This window comes from Chelon labrosus, assembly GCF_963514085.1.
Source record: "Chelon labrosus genome assembly, chromosome: 8".
Lineage (NCBI taxonomy): Eukaryota > Metazoa > Chordata > Actinopteri > Mugiliformes > Mugilidae > Chelon > Chelon labrosus.
Genome location: NC_140358.1, coordinates 527,714 through 552,086, shown reverse-complemented (window position 1 = coordinate 552,086; position 24,373 = coordinate 527,714). Strand labels below are relative to the sequence as shown.

General features: G+C 40.2%; 1 protein-coding gene across 2 annotated transcripts in view; it reads left to right on the top strand.

Moving 5' to 3' along the window:
- The first annotated feature begins 839 nt into the window (after positions 1–839).
- LOC311491770 (alpha-1,3-mannosyl-glycoprotein 4-beta-N-acetylglucosaminyltransferase B-like) overlaps positions 840–24,373 on the top strand; it is a 45,641-nt gene continuing 22,107 nt past the window's right edge. For both annotated transcript variants that reach the window (XM_084549793.1, XM_084549792.1), the window contains exons 1-11: positions 840–987; positions 3,073–3,240; positions 3,830–3,967; positions 4,292–4,425; positions 5,518–5,564; positions 8,734–8,847; positions 9,144–9,219; positions 9,941–10,055; positions 10,173–10,303; positions 13,564–13,671; positions 18,829–19,022. In XM_084549793.1, coding sequence (XP_084405919.1) covers positions 897–987; positions 3,073–3,240; positions 3,830–3,967; positions 4,292–4,425; positions 5,518–5,564; positions 8,734–8,847; positions 9,144–9,219; positions 9,941–10,055; positions 10,173–10,303; positions 13,564–13,671; positions 18,829–19,022 — 1,316 coding nt within the window. In that variant the 5' untranslated portion in view covers positions 840–896. The remainder of the gene's footprint in view (positions 988–3,072; positions 3,241–3,829; positions 3,968–4,291; positions 4,426–5,517; positions 5,565–8,733; positions 8,848–9,143; positions 9,220–9,940; positions 10,056–10,172; positions 10,304–13,563; positions 13,672–18,828; positions 19,023–24,373) is intronic.

Here is a 24,373-nt window from a genome sequence, read left to right as displayed (position 1 = left end):
AGATAATAAATTATTGCTACAGGCTAAAGTACAACCTAGTCCTTTACGGAGGCTATCTTGTAAAATACATTTCATAAAACAACTAAAGTATCGTGTAACATAAAATACAAAACCACAAATTTACCAGCTATCGCCACAAGAAAATGTTAGGTTGGCTTTTGCCGGGTTTTAAATTGGAAAACGAAGATTATCTCTCTCACACAAAATAGGCGATACTTCATTTGCAAAGTAACCTGATGGTTCATTTTGACTGACTACAATGCTTATACAATATGAAGTAAAGTGTTATAATGTAGGCTGTGGGATTTTACAAATGTAAACAAATTGCATGTATTGGTAATAGTTAATTTTTAATATTCACTTATTTTTTAATATTCACTTATCTTATAATTCTTGTAAATATTAGATTTTTGTTTTTTTAGTTCTCTGTTTTTTTAAAGTTGATTTTAGGTTTTTGTTATAAATTATGTATGGAGTCGAGTGCCTGTACTTGGTGCTGCAACGGTGAAATTTCCCAGTTTGGGATTAATAAAGCATCTATCTATCTATCTATCTATCTATCTATCTATCTATCTATCTATCTATAAACGAGAATGGCAGGAGCAGACCATGAGGTGTCGCTGTTGCCCGCGTATGAATAAAGCACCTGGCACTTTGTTCTCCACAGAGTTTTACAGCGCGTTTAGAGCTGTCTTTAAGTGACAGTGTATACTTTCGGTTCCCACAGGCGGAAAAAATATGTTAAGATACACGTGTTTTTATGACGTAGGGTACAGTCACAGCTTTGACCAGCCAATAGCGTGGCCCCAATTTGCTTATCTTTACCTGTCGAGCTTAACGCTCAACCCCACCTGCTGCCAGCAGACAAAACGAGCATATAGTCAGTGAGAAATGAAATGAGGTTTTATCCCTTTAAATGTGGGTTTCTGCTGGCTTTGGTGTGTTTTGTATCGGTCAGTTGGATAAAATCGATTCCCAGTAATGGCGGTAAGTGCACCTGCTTAGCTTTTTTTTTTTTTTTTAATACTAAGGTTACCTGGTCTGGAAGTAAACTTTAACAGACACACTACTGACATGCGTCTCTGTGAAATAATTAAATATTGTTGTTAAATTTCCATCTCAAAAGCTAAACTTAGGCCTATATCCTACCGACGTTTATTAAATATACAGGGCATGTTATATAACTTGTAGCCAGTTATGATCGCTACTTATTTAAAACGCATTCGAACATCTGAAAAAAAATCCACCTGTTAAAACCAACTAACCCAACTAAACCAAGCCACTAGTGAATGTATGTAACATCACACTGTTAATCTAGGGATTCTGAGGACAAGCCATAATTCTGACCCACGCCTCACGTAATTATTTCTGAAGTATCAACAAGTTTCTTTAGCTTAACTTGATCTTTGAGTCATTACAAGCACCCACGTAGTCTGGGAACAGACTAGTTAAGATTTCTCACTCTGCTTTTCTGCTTGCTCCCTCTCCATCCTAGGTTTTGCAGGGTAGAACAGGTAGTACAGGTTTGGCCTTCTAGAATACCGCATGCCTGTTTACCCCCAAAGCGTAACTCATCTACATAATACATGGAATGACGTAATGTCAGACTGTGGCTGTGGTTTTACACATGTTAACTGGGCATGGAATTAGGGCGTTGGAGCCAAGACAATTGCAATGGGATTGCTTTAAACCTTAGGGATCAATTATATGATATAACTGTACAACTTGTTGTTTAGAGGATGTTTGGGTTTACTTGGGATATTTTTGAGAAATGTTACCAGCCATGTAGAAATGCTATTCTGACATCTGTACATAGAAACATCTCATTTACGGGAACCAAAGCATGTGACTCTGATTACAATGCTCCTCTCTCTGTAGTGATGTGGTACAACAGAAGACATTTCAGCTGAAATATTACACTATAACTTTAGCTCAGTTTTCTTTGCAGAGAGTTAGCAGACAGCAGACACTGCATCTTTTATTGTTTCTGTTCTGTATAATCAGCAAAATTTGTTTTCATTATCCATTAAAACGCCACATAAAGCAGTAACACTGGGTAGTTTTGCCTCCAAGTATTAACATTGTTTATTCTAGAAGCACATCTTGAGCAATAAATATTCATATCTTTACATTGGTTCCTCTTTGTGTTTTCAGTGTGGTCAGATGAATGATAAACTTGTTTCTTCCTTTCTTTTTATCAACAAATTTAAATAACTCCTCCTGAAACTTGCTCGTTGTGTAAACAAGCAGAAACTGGTGCAGCTAATTTCCATTAACAGTTTTGTACTTACCTGTCGTTGGGGGGGGGGGGGGGGGGGGGGGGGGGCTGTTTTGTCCCTGTCCCCTTCGTTGCTCTAACGACGCTTGTCCATCAGAGACTTCAGTGTCAAGGTGTGAATGGGGTTGAAACCTCTTGGAGACAGAAGTTAAAACTGTATTGTAAATAGATCGTAGATTAAATCTCAGTCCACCTCCTCTGTTTAGAGAAGGTTTTTCCAGTCTGACATAGATGGCTTCCTTTACTCCTATTTTAAACCACCGGTCTTCTCAGGCTAAGATTTAGATGTTGTTATCTTCAAAGGAGTGTGCTTTGTCCATCAGGTGTAGGTGGACTACTGAATAATTTCAATGAATCCAAATTGTACCAACCTGTAGCATTGAAAAGAATTACAGAGCCACTTGTAATGTTAACAGTGATGGTCATTAAATGTGACTTGTTCTTGTTTCATTTGCAAGCCTAGTTCTGGAGCACAGTCTTCCAAAACTGAGTCTGGTGTAGCCAGATAGTCTGGATAGTCACAGCCATTGTGCTGTAAACAAATTCAACTCCACCGCATTCAGATAATGTATATCACTACATGGCGGTTACTCTTCTGTTCATGTCCACATAAAGCCCTAACAATTTGACTGGCCTGGCAGATCTTTGCTGGAGCGTAATCAATTCCCAATAGTGGGACTCCAGACCACCTTATAATGCAGATGGCAAAAAGGCGATAAAGTAGAATTAAAGGTGACAGAGTCAGAGAACCATATAAGAGTTTCAATAGTCTAAACTTTGTCTATTGTCTCTAGGTGCAGCAGGGCTACCAGACCTTCAGACCCTGTACCAGCGTCTGTCAGTGGCAGAAGAGTTGGGAGGGCAGGTCAGCAAGGATCTCAACAGTATCCTGGATCAGTTGAGGAACATGTCCAAAACTGCCAACAGCACGAGTAACACCACTATCTCCACTATTTCCAATGGTGAGTAGCACAGGGTCTAACTTATTTGCTTGCCAGATGGACCTAAGTGTTCTGACCTAAAGTGAAGTGGATAGTGCTGTGCAGGACGCACTTCAGTTTCTTATCAAGCTGTAAAGCACATTTTTATTGCTCTTGTCTCTCTGTCCCACTCTTCATACCAGCAGATACTGTTGTTATCATATCACAGCAGTGTTTAGTACACGAAGGAGCACTGGCAAAGGTTTGACGTGCTTGTCAGTTAGTAGTAATTTCTAATAAAAGCACGTTTGGTTAGTAACATACATAATATGAGCATAATATTCACTAAAATAATGACAAACTGTTTAATTTACCTTTCATATACAAAGTGCAGTTTCAACTGCTTTTCCAGAGAAAAATAATTTTCTGAGCAAAGAAAGTATCTGACTAAGCAATAACCTTTAAATGATTTTCTGTTCTGGGTATGTTCTTTACAGTTGAAAATGTATTGATGTCAAGTTTTAGAGTGATATTCATTAGAAGTTGAATATGTTGTCATATTTTACAACAACCCCTGTGTTCAAATGCTCTCACTGACCACATCTCTGATTCTCTCGCTTCTGGTGAACAGAAACTGTAAAGCAGCCAACTGGTGATTCAGGCCGGCAGGCATTCCTCCAGCCAAACATTTACCTCTATATGCCTCACCTCAAAAAACATCCAGACAGCCTTGTACCTAACATAGTGCTGGGACAGGGACGACATGGAGGTATGGAGCTCTCACATACAAATAGACCTGTAAAAACACATACCTGAAATTTGATCTGAAATTAAGATATCAAGATCTTGCTTCAACAGCAAGTTGATTTTTTTTCCATTTTGACTTGTTTTGTCATTTTGATTTAATTGTGCTGGCCAGTCCACAGTTTTTAATTATTGATATTTAATATCTGAATATCTGAAGAGGGGGAGATGACACAAGTGTCAGATGAGGCAAAGTCTGTCTTATATATACTTATATATACATAATGCCAATAGAGAGCACTATTCACTGTTTATTCTCTTGTCATCTGTTGGGTGTGTCCTCTTTCAGTATCCATAGTGCTGGGCATTCCTACAGTGAAGCGTGAAAAGCAGAGCTACCTGGTCAACACACTCAGCTCCTTGCTCTACAGCCTGACTCCTTCACAGTGCCAAGATCTCCTCATCATTGTTTTTGTTGCAGAGGTTGCACACATGCTTACACACATTATTTTGTTTTTAGGTTCTTGTTTTCTTGCGCACCATAAGGCAAATGTATGATTCAGTTTTGCCATGTGTATTTAAAGAATGAAAGGTTAGAAAATCATGTTCTGAATGAATAGTTTGGCATTTTGGAAACTTTCTTGGCAAGTTTAGGTTCTGTACTTGGAGGCAAACCAAGTACAGGATTCTTGGTTTGCCTCTTTCTTACAACATTTCTAACAAGGCTAGCTGTCTCCTTCTGCTTCCAGTCTTGTCTAAGCTAAGTCTATGCTAAGCTAAGCTAACCACATCTGGCTTGGACTCGATAATTAGCATACAGATGGGAAAGTGGTATCAGTCTTCTTATTGAATACTGAGCAAAATGGCAAACTGTATTTTCCAAAATCTAAAATTGTTTTATTATCTTTAAAGAAGCTCATTAATCAGCATAGTAACCAGTTGGGTTTAAGGTAGTCATAAAACACTTCAGATCTAATTACAAATTACAAGCTTTACTTCAGCATGGGATTTAGTGTAGTTGCACCACTAACAGTACACAAGTTGCATTTGGTTATAAGCTCCTTCCTGAGGCTGAGCTCAAAACATCTCTCAGTTTTCTCACAAAATGTTCATTATTTAATTAGCAGCTCATGATATCATGATCAAACAAAAAAGCCATAAACAAGTCAGCTCCTTATCTTATTTAGCTCTACTAAATTAAAATTTGCACTCTCTCTCTCACCTGCACATGCATTTAAAAGAAGCTCATTCTCCGACTAGTTTTTGTGGTACACCACAAGTTAAACACCTGAGCTGCGTGTGTGGGTGTGCGTTTTAGATTAGGTTTCTGGACTGTAGTGTGAATAAGTGGCATGATATGGTATTGTGGTGGGAGGCTACACCAACCCTATATTAATAGAAACTGGTTGTACAAGGTCTGGCCTTCAAGGGATTCGCACAATGAAGCTGTCTCACCTCATAAGACCGCAATACTCTGTCTAGTGTTGCAAAAGCATGTAGGAGCTCATGGTTGGTATTAATGAGAAATCCCACTATGTCATTGACCTTCTCTTTTTTCTCGCCATGTCATTTCAGACGGATTCAGAATATGTAGGTAGCGTAGCAGAGACCATAAGAAAAAAGTAAGTGACTCCAGATTGCCTGCCTCGGGCAAGATTTATTACTTTTATTTATTACTATTGCTGCTTTGGTGTCTTCTTTTGCATGCGGCAGCATGTGGTTTAACCAAACAAACCACATGTACTTATTTTGGCTCCCATGCCCAGGAGGCCCCATGATCCTTTCCTAAGAATGTGATTAGCCTGTACTAGTTGCATTTACACCTGCTGTGGACATCAAAACAAGAATCAGATCATGTCTGTGGTTACACAGGTTACACACTCAGGACCCAAACACAAGACACAGAGGGGAGGGAGATGTAGGAACTCAAAATCCAGGGAACAAAGGGTGTTGCAGGGATGGCAGGGTAAACCAAAAATATAACTACGATGAACTGAACGAGAACACAAACAGGGGTCAACTAATTTCACAGGGATAACAGCACAGAAGAAGCTCTAACAACAACTTAACAGGGTTCCTCAGTCATCTGCAGTGTTGTGCAAGTTCACACAAAACAGTTCAAAGTTCAGTTCGCACAGATTAAAGTGAACTAGTTCACGTTCATAATTCACATTTTCTTAATTTTGAACTTCATTGATAGACTCCAGAATGAACAGTTCGTTTAACTTTTTTCCGTTTCTTTTCAACTCCATGTGCCGCTTCAAATTCGACAGTGATCCCGGCAGGCAACAAACGTGGTATTTTTTCCGCCAGAATCTTTACTGCTTTTTTCAAATAACTCCTTCAAATGTTTGAGTGGATCAGTTGCTTCTGCGGTGCCGGCACTGGGTGCTGGAGTGGGATCCTACGAAAGACCACTACGAAAGAATATTTTATTTTTATTTTATTATGGTCCAAAATGTATGTAGAGTGGAGAAAGCGGTTATCCATGAGTGAAGCCACGAGCTGCCCGCAAGCAGGAATCTGGTTATGAGTTCCGGTTACAGTTATCAGTCGGTTAATTTTGGTTTGGATCCTCTAGCGGTCATGAGTTAGGTGCGCGTTACTCTGCTGAATGAGATTCAGTATCATAATGTTACTCACAGTCTAGAAGAAAAGACATTTGTGTCTGTAATTAGATTAATGGTCTAAATTTTAAATATGGTCTGTTTTTCATCTTTAGACTGGCTGTAGGCAGCAACAGCAAGAGCATTTATGTTTTCTCTGAGATAAGAATGACTTCAATCGCCCATTCCCTGCTCAGGGATCCACAAGCAGCGTTGGTTAAGTTTTGTTTTTCTGCCGACTGAGTGAGTGGCTGCTGACTGCTGAGTGCCTACAGTCAAGCAAACAGGGTTCCACGAGCAGTGGTTGCGTAAGTGAGTGAGTGGCCCTGACCCTGAAGGTCAAAACACAACGACATTACAGAAAACACAACAACATTTCACAAAACACAATAACATTTCACAAAACAATGATTCAGATTATGGAAAGGGTAGGGACAACACTTCTTGTTTATATAAGCTGATGTGATTGGTTGTTTCACTGCCAGTCAAGAAATGACACTTTGTGAATGGTCAGCTACCTGGAAGACACTGTGATGTGCTTTGAAAGCAGCTAACTTCATTTGTTGAGGAGTAGTTGCCCCGTCTTCTCGGTCCTAACTCCTTCAACCGTGCTTTCAGGGTTCCGAGGGATATGTTAATGTCATGATGGGTTGAAAGCATGACATTATATGTATGTCCTCTTTCAAAATCTCCTCTATTCATGCCATCTTGTGCTCCACTGTTTCCAACGCGGTTTAAAACTTTCCTGTATCTACTAGTTACAATACCTTACAGTGTCGGGTTCTGTTCAGTCAGAAACAAGGTGTTGTCTCTACCCTTTCCGTAATCTGAAATGTTGTGTTGTGTGAAATGTCGTTGTGTTTTGTGAAATGTTGTTGTGTTTTGTGAAATGTTGTGTTTTCTGTCATTTTGTTGTGTTTTGTGAAATGTCGTTGTGTTTTGACCTTCAGGGTCACCATAGAATCCCGAATCTTTTTTCCAATGCTACTGAACATCGTTATTTCCCTCCAGATTGAGCGTAACTCATGTCTATGCTCACAGTTGGTAAAATGATGCGTTCAGTTCGCAGTTCACAAAAATATGAACGTATTCATGCACAACACTGGAGGGCTGCAGGGCTGTATGTAAGCATGGGCAGAGGGGCTAACGAGGCACAGGTGAAACTCATAAGGGCAGAGCACACAAGTAGAAACCAATTCAACAATCAAAAGGGGAAAACACAGGAAGTAAAACAAGATAAGAAACACAAAGAACCATGTCAGTGTGCATTGATGCCTTACATTAATGTATATATTTTATTACATATTTTTTAATATGTAAAGAAAATATCAATGTTCAAACAAGGTGTGACCTGCATCAAAAAGGAAGTTTTACCATACAAGTCACCTTTATTCCTACTTTATTCCTACTCCTCTGATTAATTTGAAGACAAGTACTAGAAATGTGAAAATGTAAATTAACTTTATGTTTTTACAGGAAGGGTGGTCGAGTGTTATTTTAATCAAATACTGTCAAAGACCCCAGGCATTTTAATTATTGAATCACTAAAGGATATAAACAGAGGTCTGATGAGAAGGTATTCAAACTTGATTGGTCTGTATAGTTAAGATTTCAAGAATGAATGAAAACAAAAGCCCTATTTGAATTATTACCCACTGCGTGGGGGGTAGTTAAAACAAAAGTTAACAAGGAAGTGGTAGGAAAGGCAAAAAATGTCAGCATCTGCCTTGTAATTACCTTGTGTACATATTTTATTTAAATAATCTCTGAATGTGTGCACAGCTCCAAACCTTTCTCCTGACACGAAAAACTTCATTAGTGCATCTTTATTTCAAAGGCATATTTGTGAAATAAGATGGTATCATTTATTTTTTTTAAAAAGACGTGTTGATCTGCTTGGTTTATAATGTGACATTTAGGATAAGGTTAAATTAAAATCAGTTACTTGGAAATTCTAAGATGCTCAGGCTAATTTGGAGAAGTCAGTGTACCTTGAAATTTTTTTGCACTAACATGTCACTTGTCTGTGCAAGGAACCAGACCTACACATTTCAGCAAATTGCACAGCCTATAAGCATGTAGTTGAGCTTTAGAATCAAATTAGGATATGAACGGAAGAAGATTTTAACTTGTGTTTTGATTGTGAAGTCTGTACTTTTGTAGTTAACCAGCTCTATTTGTGCAGTTTTCCCAAGGAGGTACAGTCTGGACTGCTGGAGGTGGTCTCTCCTTCGCTGTATTACTATCCCGACTTTGCAAACCTCAAAGAGACCTTTGGTGACTCCAAGGACAGAGTCAAGTAAATACACAGGTTCTCACATTGTTTATAAACAATAAAACATCCAGCCATGTTCCCATTATGACATAATTTTATTAGTTGTAAAAATGCATTGGTTCCTACTGCAGTGGGATCATTTACTGCCATTTACTGCAGAAGACAGAGAAAACAAGTATATAGTGAATTTAAATTAAATAACCTTTTAAAGAAGGAACATAAGGAGGTAAATTGAAACCTGTTTTCACAGGTTTGCTAAACACTTGTTAACTTACCAAATGTATGTTTGTGTTATGTATGTGGACTTTGTCTTTATTTAGATGGCGAACAAAGCAGAATCTGGACTTTAGCTTCCTCATGCTTTATGCTCAGGACAAAGGAACGTATTATGTTCAGGTACGGATCAAACAAATCTAGAGGGAAGTCTTCATGAACACTGAAAGGGGAAATTAACATATTTAATGTTCAGTATTTAACTATAGACAGTAATCTCCAAACATGGTACGTTGGAGATTTGATGGGCAAATCCAGACTGAAATCATAATACAGAACTTGTAAAGTCATAGCTCCAGGTTTTATACTCACTGATACAAATATTGTTCACCTTTTTCAGCCTTACTGAACAGATAGGCATGGGAGCTAGAAGGAATAAACATAATAGATAAATACACAGTCACAATTCATTACACTGAATATGATAATTACTGGCTAATCTTGAAAAAGGGGAAGACCTATTAACAAAAGTCATTTTACAGTGAGTAACATCAGTTTTTGTCACTGTAGTGTGTAAGCCACATTTCCCCTGCAGCATATAGAGTTGACATTGTCAATAAAAAAGCATGTCTCCAGCATGTGGTAAGACTCTTATACAGGCAACTGTGAACATATTCAGGAATTATTTCAAGATACAGAAATTAAAAATTAAAGATTAATACTATCCCCAGTAATTATGATATTGTGCATCACACTTTGTACAAGCAAGGCTGAATATGTGTGCAATACAAAGTATTATGCATCAGGGAGCACTGGGGAAAAAATTAAATGTCAACAGAAGGCCTTCAGAAGCCCTTCAGTTGAATTGACAAGCGGAGTGAAATACTTTTCATTTGGTTCACAGTTAGAAGACGATGTTGTTGCTAAGGAAAACTACTACAGTGACATGAAGACCTTTGCCACCCAGGAAACTTCAAAGCCTTGGCTTTACTTGGAGTTCTCCCAGCTTGGCTTTATAGGTGTGTTTGTGTGCATATCTTATATATAGGCCATACATCCACACATAGTTATTTTTTGGTCAACAGTCTGCTGGTAATAATATATACACATATGTGTGTGTATGTGCAACTCTCCAGGCAAGATGTTTCGTACTAGTGACGTCGCAATGATTGCTGAATTCTTCCTGATGTTCCACAGAGACAAACCTATCGACTGGTTGTTGGACCACATTTTGTGGGTTAAGGTTTGCAACCCTGAGAAAGATGCAGTAAGTAAAACATCTTTAACAAAGCACTTAAAATTTACAGTTTCTCCAGAAAGTACTCTTACCTTATTGTATTAGAAGGTTTTTTACATGCTTTGTTTTGTAGATTTAATTAATTGCTCAGAATCAGTATTTTTCTCAGGAGCCTGCTCCCAATAACACATGACAAAGTGACAACATGCTTTTAGAAAATACAATTTTATTAAAACTTAAAAAAATAAAATAATTTAAAAAAAGTATCCAAGCATTAATTGATTTGTTTTTGAAGCTCCTTTGGCACCAAATAATTTCACGCTAGGGATGGTATTAATAGAAATTGTGATAGTTGCTTCCGTGGTCAATATTTCTAAATAACAGATAATGAGTAAGTGAGTTTTTGGGGGTACAACGTTGTAACAATGCTACAGCATGCTGTGTATTCACATACATTTGATCTTCTCTTTGAGTTTTATCCAAAGTGTGAAACACCAATGGTTTTGTCTCACCAGACCAGATAATCTTTTCCTTGTGATGTCTTTGAGCCAAATTCCAGACACATGTTCCTTAACAGAGGATGTCAATACTTTTGTAAATAAGAGATTTGAGTTTTTAATGTGTAGGCTGACACACAAAATGTAAATTGTATCCCCAAAAGTAATTCTTAAACACACTAATGTGAAGGAATACTTTATGAGAACATACATTTTGAGTAGTGCATTGACAAGCAGAATATGGGTGAGTGGTGTATTTTAAAGTTGATTCAGAGAGTCAAGATAACCGTAACAGTACATGAGAGGGGATGGGTCAAAGTCAAGAAAACTGTGTTCTGAAGCCATCTATGGTAGAAACATATGCTGTCAGTGAAAAATCACCAAAAATTACATTAAAGAACCACTTTAGAAATTAATAGAAGCAGTAAAAGGAATCACAAAGAAGAACAATTTAATGTGCTACATAGACTAAGCGTGTCCTTACAATGACAGACATAAATAAAGTTTAAGAATAAACTAGAGACTGTAGTCGCAGTGCATCTAAAACAAATCTAGAACAAAGGTAATTTGACTCCCTTAAGCCAAGGGATGTAGTTCTACGTATTGTAAAAGCAATAATACTGGTTTATTTCTGTCTTGATCAGTAACGCAGTGTTTTGACACATATTTAGGGGTCCATGCAAACGAAGTTGCAGGATCCCTATTGATTTTGTTGCGATTTTTCTTCTTCTTCCTAGCCTTCGCCTTAATTTTCTGGGCCCCAGGCCCTCCGGCTCTGTCTTCTCTATGAATGCGTGTTGGTGGGATTGAGGAGCTCCTCAGAGTATTCCTTCCACCACCCGACGATATCCCCAGTTGACATCAGCAACTCCCCATCCCCACTGAGAATAGGTGTGAGCGTGTTGCCGCCCACCCCCCCTGCGGTGTCCACCAGCGGGTTCGGGGATTACCGCCGCGACCAGCACCAGCGACCTTGCGGCCGCAACTTGCAACAGCTGCCTCCACAATGGCGGAGCGGAACATGGCCCATTCAGACTCAATGTCCCCCACCGCCCCTGGGACGCGGATGAAGCTCTGCCGGAGGTGGGAGTTAATGACCATCTTGGCAGGTTCTTCCACCAGGCGTTCCTAGCAGACCCTCACTACTCGTTTGGGCCTACCAGGTCTGCGTGGCGTCTTCCCCTGCCATCTGATCCAACTCACCACCAGGTGGTGATCAGTTGACAGCTCTGCCCCTCTCTTTACCTGGGTGTCCAGAACATACGGCCGCAGGTCAGATGATACGACTATAAAGTCAATCATCGAGGCCGTCATGGTGCCAAGAGCACCAATGAACAACCTTATGTTCGAACATGGTGTTAGTTATGGACAACCTGCGACTCGCACAGAAGTCCAATAACTGAACACCACTCGGGTTCAGATCAGGCAGGTCGTTCGTCCCAATCACGCCCCTCCAGGTCACGCTGTCATTGCCCACATGAGCGTTGAAGTCTCCCAGCAGGACAGTGGAGTCCCCACCCGGGGCGCCATTCCGGCGTCCATCCTAGGGCCTCCAGAAAGGGCGGGTACTCTGAACTGCTGTTCGGCGCATATGCACAGACAACAGTCAGGACCCGTTCCCCGACCCGAAGGCGCAGGGAAACAACCCTTTCGTCCACCCGGGAGAACCCCAACGTACAGGCAGAGAGTCCAGGGGCAAGCAAAAAGCCCACCCCGGCCTTCCGACTCTCACCCGGAGCAACTCCAGCAAAGAAGAGAGTCCAACCCCTCTCAAGGACTTGAGTTCCAGACCCGACGCTATGTGTCAAGGTGAGGCTGACTATATCTAGTCGTTAGCGCTCAACCTCTTCCACAATCTCCGGATCCTTCCCCGCCAGAGAGGTGACATTCCATGTCCCAAAAGCCAGCTTCCATAACCGAGGATCAGACCGCCAAGGCCCCCGCCTTGGTCTGCTGCCCGATCCACAATGCATCGGACCCTTCATGCTCCTCTTGCAGGCCGTGGGCCTACAGGGAGGCAAGCCCATGTCTCCCGTTCAGTCTGGGCCCGGCTGGACCTCATGGGCGAAGGCCCGGCCGCCAGGCGCTCGCCCACGAGGCCCCAGGCCTGACTCCAGGGTGGGGCCCCGGTAACCCTCCGGGCCGGAGACGCCCATCAAGCTGGGTGACATTACATCTACAGGGGGCACTACACGTGACACAGACACATTTCATATGACAAGGCCTATCACCTTTTGAAGTATTCACCCAATTCAGATGAAAACTTAGCAACCGTTATTATAATATGATTGCGTACAATCATGCCAAGGGGCTGTAGGGGGCGCTACAATAACTACATGTTTATATCTCACAAACCACCACAGTAAACTGCTTGAAATTTGAGAATAATATTCTGTGGATGACTCCTTACAAGCCCAAGAAGTTTCGTGCAATACGGTCTATAAGGGGCGCTACTGGTGACTTATGCCTCTGCCTCTGGGATGACTTCGTCACGGCATGGACCCCTTTATGATCACTTGCGATCATCTAGTTCTCGTTGCTTTTATTAAGAATTTCTCAATTACATTACACTGCTTAGTTTTTCCTATTATGTTGGCCCTGAAAATGCTGTATTACCTGATTTCCCACTTGATAAATATTTTTCTATTTTATCTAAAAAATAATTGTAACAGTGTCTTCAGTGATAAATATTTCACAATAGATAATGAGTAAGTAGAGTTATGGGGCAACAGCAACATCTTAAACGCTACATCATGCTATGTAGTCACATACATCTGATCTTGTCTTATCCAGAAACACTGTAACGAACAGAAAGCAATGCTCAAGCAGAGGTACAAGCCCTCCCTCTTCCAACATGTAGGCCTCCACTCCTCTCTGCCTGGTAAACTACAGCATCTGAAGGTGAGTATGCATCTATTCACTGAAAACCTGCGCTGTGATGAAAGGATTAATGATGTCCATAGACCGTCAGGGGCGGAGCTAGAGGGGTGGCCGGGGTGGCACAGGCACAGTGTGCAGTTTGGACTCTGTGGTGGCCAATCCATGTGTGAAAATGATGTCTCATGTTCCCTGAACCACTCTTTCACAATTTCAGCCTGATAAATCCTTGCATTGCCATCTCAGAATATGCCCGTGCCATCAGGTAAGAAAAAAATCCACTGATAGAATAACCTGGTCATTCAGTATATTCAGGTAGTCAGCTGACCTCATTCTTTGGGCACATAATGTTGTTGAACCTAGACCTGACCAACTGCAGCAACCCCAGATTATAGCACTGCCCCCACAGGTTTGTACAGTAGGCACTAGGCATGATGGGTACATCACTTAATCTGCCTCTCTTCTTACCCTGATGCACCCATCACTCTGGAACAGGGTAAATCTGGATTCATCATACCACATGACCTTCTTCTATTGCTCCAGAGTCTAATATTTATGCTCCCTAGCAAAGAGAAGCCTTTTTTTCTGGTTAGCCTCACAGATTAGTGGTTTTCTTAAAGGACAATTCCGGCGCAAAAAAAACCTGGGGTTAATAACACATGTGTACTGAGTTCGACCGTTCTCTGGTATTTGTTTTCATGTATTTGTTTTGTTAGTCAAATGTGACCAGTTTTCTTGCAAACCGCTAATTAGTGTATAACGCTAGCCTTCGGGGCACACGTACACATAAAAAGAAATCGCTATTTCTATACCACTAACAAGGCTCACAATATCACCACACTTACACGGTAGCATAACTAGGGTCTCTACATGTAAACCGAAGCATTGAGAACTTTGCAAGTATACAGGCAGTTTATTAAAAAAGGAACACAGTACCGTTCATGTCTGGCTCACATATCCAGGCGGGCGCCATCTTGGGGAAACTGAACTATCTGGGACGTGAACGTGAATCTCGCGTCAAACGTTGTTGCCGGAAGAGGCGCTGTACACGTGAAATGTGATTAGGCGTGTTCGACTTCATGCAGATCTGTGCAGATCTGACTTGACGTGATGCATGCTGGGTTGAACAAGTTCATTTTAACCAATCATATTCGAGGTCTATGAGCATGAACAACCCAGCATGCATCACGTCAAGTCAGATCTTTTCCAGAGCACATTTCTTCCTCATAGACGATGGTTCCCCACTATCCTAAATTTCTGCAATCTCCTCAGATGTTTTCTCTGCATGATGCATGCCAGTGTGTGTGACCCTTCTCAAACATACTAACATCTTTTCCACGACAACAGGATGTGTCTTTTGACATGGTTGTTTAAGAAATGAGAAGCTACTCATTGTGTGTATATGTGTGTGTGTGTGTGCGTGTGTGTGTGGGTGTGTGTGTTAGACCTGCACTCCGCCTCTGTAGATACTGTTTTGCTAACAGAATATAGATAACATAATATGACCGATGTTATTAATGGCTGCCGGTAAGTCTAGTTGAGCCACTGTAGCTGAACCTTATGAGACACAATGTAAATACACACAAGGCTAAGATGCCTGGGGGAGAATAAGATGAAAGAGATATTTTAAAGGTGCCCGGGTATCCATCAACAGTGGTTCAAACAAGCAAAGACCAAAGATAATAGGATAAGTGGGGACATCACATATGTCATAGTTGTTATGATCATCATACATAGCATTGATTCCCTGTATGCTTTACTTGCAGAAAATATTTCCACTTTGTGACCAATATTGTCAATGTAATAAGGGGGACCCATGTCTTGCTTATGACTACAATGATCACAATAGTGTGCACTTGTACAGCAGTTTTCATTTCTGAGGACCAGTTTGAGTTTTACACCATTAAAGTGAGGACATTTATGCAAAGAGGACATTTTGGCCAGTCCTTCTTTACAAGGCTGTGTGAAGGTTAACTTGGTTTTAGGGTACAGTTAGATTATGGTTATGGTTATGGCATTTAGTTGAGATAAGATAGCCATGCGTATGTGTGTGAGAGTGTGTGTGTGAGAGAGAGAGGGAGATCTGATATTTTTTTTTTTTAATTATTAAACTTTTTTTTTTTTTTTTTACAGACAGTCGCTTTAAAACAATAACAGTTTTAATCATTTCATCAACAGAACCTACTTGAATACAGTATTAAAAGTTAGACACAGAGCATATCACATCTTTATGGCACCGGAATAAAAATAGGAAGTGCTTCCTGTCCAGTTCTGTTCCTATTTCTTCTATTACAGTAACTCTAATTAAGAAGTTTAAAAGCTCCCACTTAGCTGCATCAGTTTTTTTATAACCAGCTCCTAAAATGAAGGCAATTTTTGACCATGCCTCAGTAAAACCGCTAAAAACTATTTCTAGTTTGAGTGTTTGAGTGTTAAAAAGTCTGTTGCAATCATAAAAACAGTGAAACACAGTCCACAGAAAGGACAGTCGCTGGATACTGTTGGGTCAATTCCGGAGATAAAAGTGGTCACTGCAACAGCTCCATATAAAATCCTCCACTGTAAGTCTGCACATCTTTTGTTCAGAGGTTGTTTATATAAAACCTCCATGTCCAGCTTCTTCCTCCAGACCTTTTCCTCTCGACCAGCCAGTTTGCATCTATTTAAAGCTTTCACAAAGCAGTTGTACATCCCTTTTCCTCTTGCAGTGTACAACTCCACCACACTTGAGGCTGAAGAGTTGTCTTCATTTGACATAAACCCAAGCTCAGGAAAGGGGTCGTCAGGAGTTTCAACCCCATCCTTGTACTCCTGTAGCATCTCCAGTAGAATCTCCAGTAGCATCTCCAGTTCCTCCTCTGTAAGCCTCTTTATCCATAGTTTTAAAAAGTTCCTGGTCTGTCGTACAGACTTCTGCCCAAGATGCCCAAGGGCAAAGCAAGACACTGAACTCCCAGTTGCTCCCAGTGCATGGCACTGGTTTGTGAAGACTTGAGGTCTTCAAAATTACCTTGATTTCCAGTGGAATCTACTATACTTTGTAATTCCACAATTTCAGTCTCCAGGTCATTCATAGATCTAGTGATGTCAGGTGTGACACTGAAGTGTGTTGTTGACAGAGCTCCTTTATTTCCACCTTCCCATAATCCCACCTCTGCCTCAAAGATTTAAAATCTGATTAAAACATCTCCAAAAGAACCTAAAAACATCTTTAAAATGGAAATCATCCAGTAGAGCAGTGTTATGCCAGTACGCACTCTTGGACTTTAAATTGGAAATTAAAACATCACTAACTAATAAGTGATCAGTAAAACCAACAGACAGCATTCTGCAGTCTTTGAAAACATTAAAAATGATGTTTAAAACAATAAAACCAATCCAGCCTAGCTAGAGAAATGACATTGTCTCTGTTGTGAGTCCAGGTATATTGTCTTCTGTCTCCATTCATTCTTCTCACACATTCTTCCACCAGTACATGTTTTAAAGCAACCTGTGATGCAGCAAGGTTCTAGATGTTTCCAGTCTAGTAAATGATTTTCTGGACAGTTAAAATCTCTTCCCAAAAATACAAAATCCTCAACATTGACTTTGTCTAAAACTGAACTTAGAACCTTTAAAAACAGAAGTCTGATGGGCCCCACTGTAGGAGCATAGACATTTATAACAACTACATTTAAATTATCTACCTGTCCTCTGACAGCCAGCAGTCTGCCCTCCACCACCTGCTCCACCTCCAAAGACATGCATGAGAGACCCTTGGAAAACAAAATAGCCACCCCCCCACTGGTGGAGCTCTTATGGCTCAGCACCACCTCCCACTCCTATTCTCTCCTCCACTCAGACATCACATCTGACCCTTTGACTTTCATCAGCACGTATATAGCATATATGCGTATATATGAAAACGGACAATTTTATGTATGTCACATATATTCAAAACCTATATTAAAACCTATATGTTTATAGGTTCTTTCGGTTTGGGTCCCTAAGCTGTAAACTCTCGTTTCCACGATTCCCGACCACTTTTTCCTCAGAGTTACTGTCACTGTCCATCTCACAGTCTCCTAGAGTCACCTCCCCTCTGCTCACACAAGAAAAAGATGCTTGAGGGAGCATAAGATGAAAGAGATATTTTAAAAGTGCCCTGCTTATCCAACAACAGTGGTTCAAACAATCAGTGTCATGTGTCTACTGGCAGCTACAGGCATCTTTTAGATGTGATGACATGCTATAATTTGTCTGCTGGAATCTTTTATTTGCACAATGCAATATATCCACTCTGCTGTTTATGAGTCCAACACCACTGCAAGTGAGAAGCAACTGCTCATCAAAAAACAACATTGGTGTGCGCCTTCTGTGAACAAATTTCCCTCACAAAGATGGCAAAAATTATCCACCAGCTACTTATATGTGTACTCTGAATGCTTGCTAGCTTTTAAAGGTCATCAGACTGAGCCTTGTGGTGCCTGTCAAATTGAGACTTTATTTATCCACAAGGGCAAATTTAGTTGTTACAGCGGCAGTACAAGACAGTGCAAAAATACAAATTACATTCAAAAACAAGAATAAAGTAAGAGAAAAACGATTATAAGAGTAAATATATTATGAAGGAATGCTTCTGAGGCAGTTGTGTGTAACAAATCATCTGACATGTCAGGTTAGAACTAAGCCTGATAGTGGTAAAAAAAAGTTTCTGTTGTTACAAAAACAGTATTGGTGCTGGGCTATGTTATGAATAGCATTCAAATAAAACTACCTTTCAAGCCAATAAGAACTGCCACAACTGTTTATCTTGAGACACTCCAATCCAACACAGCTGGAAGGCTGCTGTGTGTCTGCTCTTTACATCCATAAGAGTAGGAGTTCAAGTTTAACAGTGTCAGTGGTGAGTGAGGACAGGCCTTAACAATAGTGACTTAGAGAGACTAGAGAATAGAGACTTATGACAGCACAGCCTGATGCCCACTGTAGTATAATTTAACATGAACACTGGGTTTAAATGGGAAGATTCACCAAACTTTTACAAAGTGTGAATCTTTTTCCGTTGCAGCCACATTTTATTATTGAAATTATTTTGACCAAAGCCATCTAAAAAGCTGAGAATAAAGGTTTTTGATGTGCTAATTCTTTCTTTAATGCACTGTACATGTTATGTTTATCCTTGTCTATCTTGCTGTCCAGGATAAGGACTTTGGGAAGCAGATGCTCTATCAGGCCCACAACAACCCAGCTGCAGAGCTGAGCAGCAACCTGAAACATTACCAGCAGCATAGTCTGGAAAGAGCTTACAAGGGAGAGGACTTCTTCTGGGCATTAACACCTGTCCAGGGTGACTTCATCCTCCTTAACTTCCCACAACCAATCCACATATCCAGGTCAGTTTTTTTTCTTTAACAATCCAAAAGGTTTTAAACAAGATAAATAAACTCAGTCAACTTTTGTCTTTGTTATTTTCCGTTAAAGGGCATAAAGGATTTGTGATATCTCTATTTCTCTCCTTTGTGTTGTTGTCTTCTGCAGTAACTTTTCTACATAGGGAGAGTGCACAGACTGAACAGAGTAGAGTTTGGCTCCATCTGTGTACTTGTCACACAGGATCCTTGGTCAAATTAAAGACAAGAGTACATAAATGTGTTCTAGTGTAAAAATAGTGTACACAGATATATTATTTGAAAATATACAGTAATAAAATAAACCACTAATGTACAATATTGAATTATAATTTTAATTACTGAACTATGCATTCTAGGCGTTGAACAGGTAACAATAATAGATCTATAATATAATATATAACTTACCTTACATAATTAGTTTCTGAGTATTTATTAATGCATGTATTTAAAACAGGTTTAATTCATGAAAACAAAAAATAAATTACAACAAAAACTATGTTAAATGCTGAATGCATTTCTGCCTGGCTCACTCTTGAAATTGCTCTCAAAATTATTTCCGTTCTGTCTACACTGATATGAAATATGCACTCTTAACTGTGACCAATGCTTAATTCAGAAATAGGTGAGTAAGTGTAAACATAAACGTGACAGATGAGACGCACACCCTTTCACACAATGTTAAAGCCAGTGTTTCTTGTGCGTTTTATTTGTTTAGTTCTGCTACAGCAGTGGTTCCCAATCTGTGGTACGCTACGGTACGGTAAATGCAGCGAACCCTTCCATCTCCACCTGTGCGCTCCGCTCCGCCCCCGCCGGAAAAAAATAAAATAATGCCGTTTAGGGCTTCCGTAGATAGAAGATGGCAGAAAAGCAGCCTTTGGTCGGGAAGAAAGGTAAAGCGAATTCTGTGGCGTGGAAACACTTCGGTTTCGAGGAGTCTGACTCGGAACAAACGAAGATATTGTGCAAGATATGTCACGCTACTAAGGTTGCCAACCGTCCCTTGAAAAACGGAGTCGTCCGGTATTTACAAACTTAAGTACGTGTCTGGTATTGAGCTGTCACGGGACGCACTTTGTCCCATATTACCGTGAAAATAAAAAATACTGTGTAAAATGTCAGTGGATTTAAGGAATAACCAGGCGCTTTATATGAACATTTACGGTAAATTTATTCCCAGGCCGTCTCCTGCTCTGTGACCAATGAGCTGACAGCGGAAATCCCGCTCACCTCATTGGTCGAGGTAGCCTACTGTTGATTGCGAATCTTGCATTAAAAATAAATTGTTGAAAAAAAAAATTATCCACGTTGGCCCTGCCAAAGTCTGGGATAGTGTTTATTTTTTATTTTTACATATTATTTAATAAACTTTATTAATATATTTATATTTATTATATATTTTTCTCTTATTTATTTGTATTTTTCTTGTTTTTCAGTTCAAACTTATCGTGTTAAAAGAAATACCAGAGTTAAAAGTTCAATAAATGCTTGTTCTCAAATCAATGAATAATCGTCTTTAATAATCGTGATTACAATATCAATCAAAATAATCGTGATTATGATTTTTGCCATAATCGAGCAGCCATATTTTCTCATTTTCTGATTCTCCACCTAAATGAAAAATCAAAAGACTGTTTTTCATGTGAGTCAAGTATGTTAATAGCTAGATTGTAGGACAACTGGCTTCGAAGCTATGTATCAGTTTGCTGCTAATGTAGCTAGTGCTAGGTCACCTAAATAAGAAAGACACCGATTCCCTGAAATGTGATTGGTGGGCAGGTGCAAATCTCCTGATGATATAGCTATACTCGCTACAGTTATTTTCCCCCCAGAAACAAGCAAATCTCGTTCTTGATTGGGTCTTTAAATTATGTCGTCAACAATTCTGATAACTTTCTGTCATTTGAGCTGTCAAGTCATCAGTCTGAGGTAAACTAGGTTGCCTGGCTAACCGCCAAAAATGGATAAATGGCTAAAACGGATCGATTGCCCTTCCAGAGAGACCTCAACTGCTACCACCAGTCAGACTCACAGACATTTCTTTTTCTAGCTGCTACAAGTGTGTGAGAGTAGGGGGTACAGGCTGGAGGTCAAATGTCTGAAGGGGTACGGGCTGTGAAAAGGTTGGGAACCACTGTGCTACAGCATTTCATGACACTGAAAACATTCAAGTCCATTTGTTTACATGGCAACTGTCTCTTTGTGATCATCAAATGAAGGGATGTGCAGCTGTGACAACAGTCTTATTTGCACAGAGACAACACCACACTAGGTATCATGCAAATATAAGTAGGCCAGTATGTGAGAATCCTGCATTTGCATGTAAGGCACGTACCAGCTTTGGGATTTTAAAACAATGTTGAGAATACGGAATCAAGGCCCTGAGAGTCAAATGACAAACAAGGACCAGCTTTTATATCTTGTATATATATTATATATATATATACACAAGATATACAAGCTAATCCTTGGAAATACCCCAAATTATACCTATATATAGGTATAATTTGGGGTATTTCCACAGTGATGTTAAAATGCTCTCTAAAAAAAAACAAAAAACAAAAAAAAAACGATTATGACGTCACAAATAAAAACACAGTAGAAAGTAATGCTTTGCAACAATGACCTGAATACATATTTTAGCATCTCACACAAAGGAAGCTACAGAGGCTTTTCTGCAAAGTAACTGAAGTTTGAACACGGGCTACTGTTGACCATAGCCACATCCATAAACACCATCTGGCACTTCTAATATGCACTGCAGAAATGTATTGTCTATATAAATTGGCACCGTCAATAGAATTTAATAGTACTTCACAGTGTATTGTTAGATAGGATAATGTAGCTGGGATTAAAAAAAACAAAATAAAACAGTATGTCTCCGAAGTCTTTTCTGCGTACAGCAGCTAAAGGTCTAATAACTTCAGACAATGAATTCACCATCAAGTTGTTGATTTGCAGCTTCCTTCTCTCTGTTACACCGCAGGTGAATTTAATTGACTGTTATTGAGATTATCTGGGGCCTCATGTACGAAGGTTGCGTGCGTACAAAAACGTTCCGTACATACTCGCTCACGGAAAAGTTCAGATGTATCAAGAGGGAAATATCCGGGAACTTGTACGTGCCTACGCCAACGTCATGGCTGGCGTAAGCTGGCTTCTACAGATATTGATCCTTTGGCGACACTTAGAGGTGATGCCGGGAAACTGTCATAAATGTGAAAACTATTAGTCCGACCGATCGTGACTGTGCCGGTCGACCCTGAGCAGAGCCATGCCAGCCGTGTGGGACAGAATTATCTGCACGTCAGTCAGGTATATCAAATTCCCATACAATGCATCTGAACAGGTCAACATTAAAGCGCAATTTGCCGGTTTTCTGAATGCAATCGGAGCTATCGATTGCACACACAGTTATATAACAGAACCATCACCTTATGAATTTGTAAATGTCAACAGGAAAGATTTTCATTCGACCAATATACAGATCATATGTGATGTGCAAATGCAATTAACCAACATTGTGGCGCGTGGAGGACAGCGTGCCAAAGAGGACATTTTTGCACACCTCCACTCCAGTGAGCAGCATCTCCAATTCTCTCTCTGTGAAGTTCTTCTTTTTTCCCCGTCTTACTCATTCTTATGTTTTCATTTTCTGATGGTGCAGAGAGGGGAATCTCAGGTGCAGGGTCAATTTAAATATAATTGAATCCTTTGGCGACACTTAGAGGTGAAACTGGTGGGGAAGAAGAGACAGGAGTCTGAGAGCTAAATCTGTTGAAGAAGGTGTTAAGCTTGTTCACTCTCTCCATGTTGCCTTCAGATAACCGCCTCTCCCCCCATAGCCTGTGATAGCCTTCATTCCTGACCACACCTCCCCCATGTTCTTCTGTTGGAATTTGGCCTCCATCTTTCTCCTGTAGGAGTCTTTACACTCGATCAGATTGTCCCGCAGTTAGTGCTCCACCCTCTTTAGCTCCTACTTGTCTCCAGACCTGAAGGCTCTCCTCTTGGGGGATGGTTCAGTCCAACTATAAGCTTGATCAAAAAGGAAAGTCTTAAAGTGGAAATGAAGCAATGAGAACTGTGATCATTTTTTGGTTGCTTTTTCATTTTTGGAAATACATGGATTTTCATTAGAGCTGAAATTCAAGTAGTTTCACTGGAAAATGACATGTAGATAACGACTTTCGCCACTAGGGCGCGGCCATGTTTTAAAAACATACGTCATCAGAATGGTTAGCGTTTGTTTTAGCCATTAGCTTCCTACTAGCTTTGTCGCAAACTGTCAAATAAACATGGCAGATCTTGGGAAAAAAACAGGGGTGTCATTTTGTGTTGCCCCTGGCTGTTCAAACGAATTCTATCGGGTAAAAGAGAGCGGTAAATTAGTTCATTTTCACGTTATTCCAGTCAAAAAGCCTTAACTGCTCCAAAGATGGTTAGCTGCACTGAGACTGAAACGCCTCCGTCACGTTTATTTATATAGCACACTTAAACGCAATGTAATTGACCCAAGGTGCTCACAGAAATAAAATATATACAGTAATAAAAACAAAAATATAAATGACAAAAAATAAAATAAATAAAACATAAAAGGACAGAGAGTATGTAGCGACCACTTTATAGAGTCTGATTACGTCGAGGAGGGAGCTTTTGATGAAGATGGGAGATTTGTTCGCCGTCCCACCAATCGCCTGAAGCCAGATGCTGTGCCAACAATTTTTAATTTTAGTGGCTATAGTGCTGGAGACACGGACAGACCTGTCAAATCGGACCCGTCAGGCGCTGCTATGCGCAGAGACAGAGCGCAGAAACGAGCTTGCTCGGCAGAGGAACGAGAGGATCTGTGGGGGGCACTAAAACTCCCACTGCTCTAACAGGCTCAAAAGCATAGGCAATTGGATCCTGCCCTCATTGGTGGGTCTATCCCATTCGTCCATATCCATTTTGTTTTCCATTTGAGGCAGTAAGCTAACTGTGAGGCTACGACAGCCGCTATGTAAACAACATAGAGTGTGGCACCAACCATTCTCGTGACGTCATCATTTTCGGAAAACAAAGATGGCGGCGCACAGGCTGAATTAATGCAACTTGTTTGTGCTTTTTTCTGAATAACGGGTCATATTTCCGACTTTATTTGTATTTATGGTATATTTAAATATTTAACTAATGCTATAGACATCTGTTTTATTTGACTGCTTCATTTCCACTTTAAGCCTGACCTTAAAAGTAGAGAGGGTGTCTGCCTCCCAAACCCAAATTGGGAGCTGGTTCCACAGGAGAGGAGCCTGATAGCTGAAGGCTCTACCTCCCATTCTACCTTTTGAAAT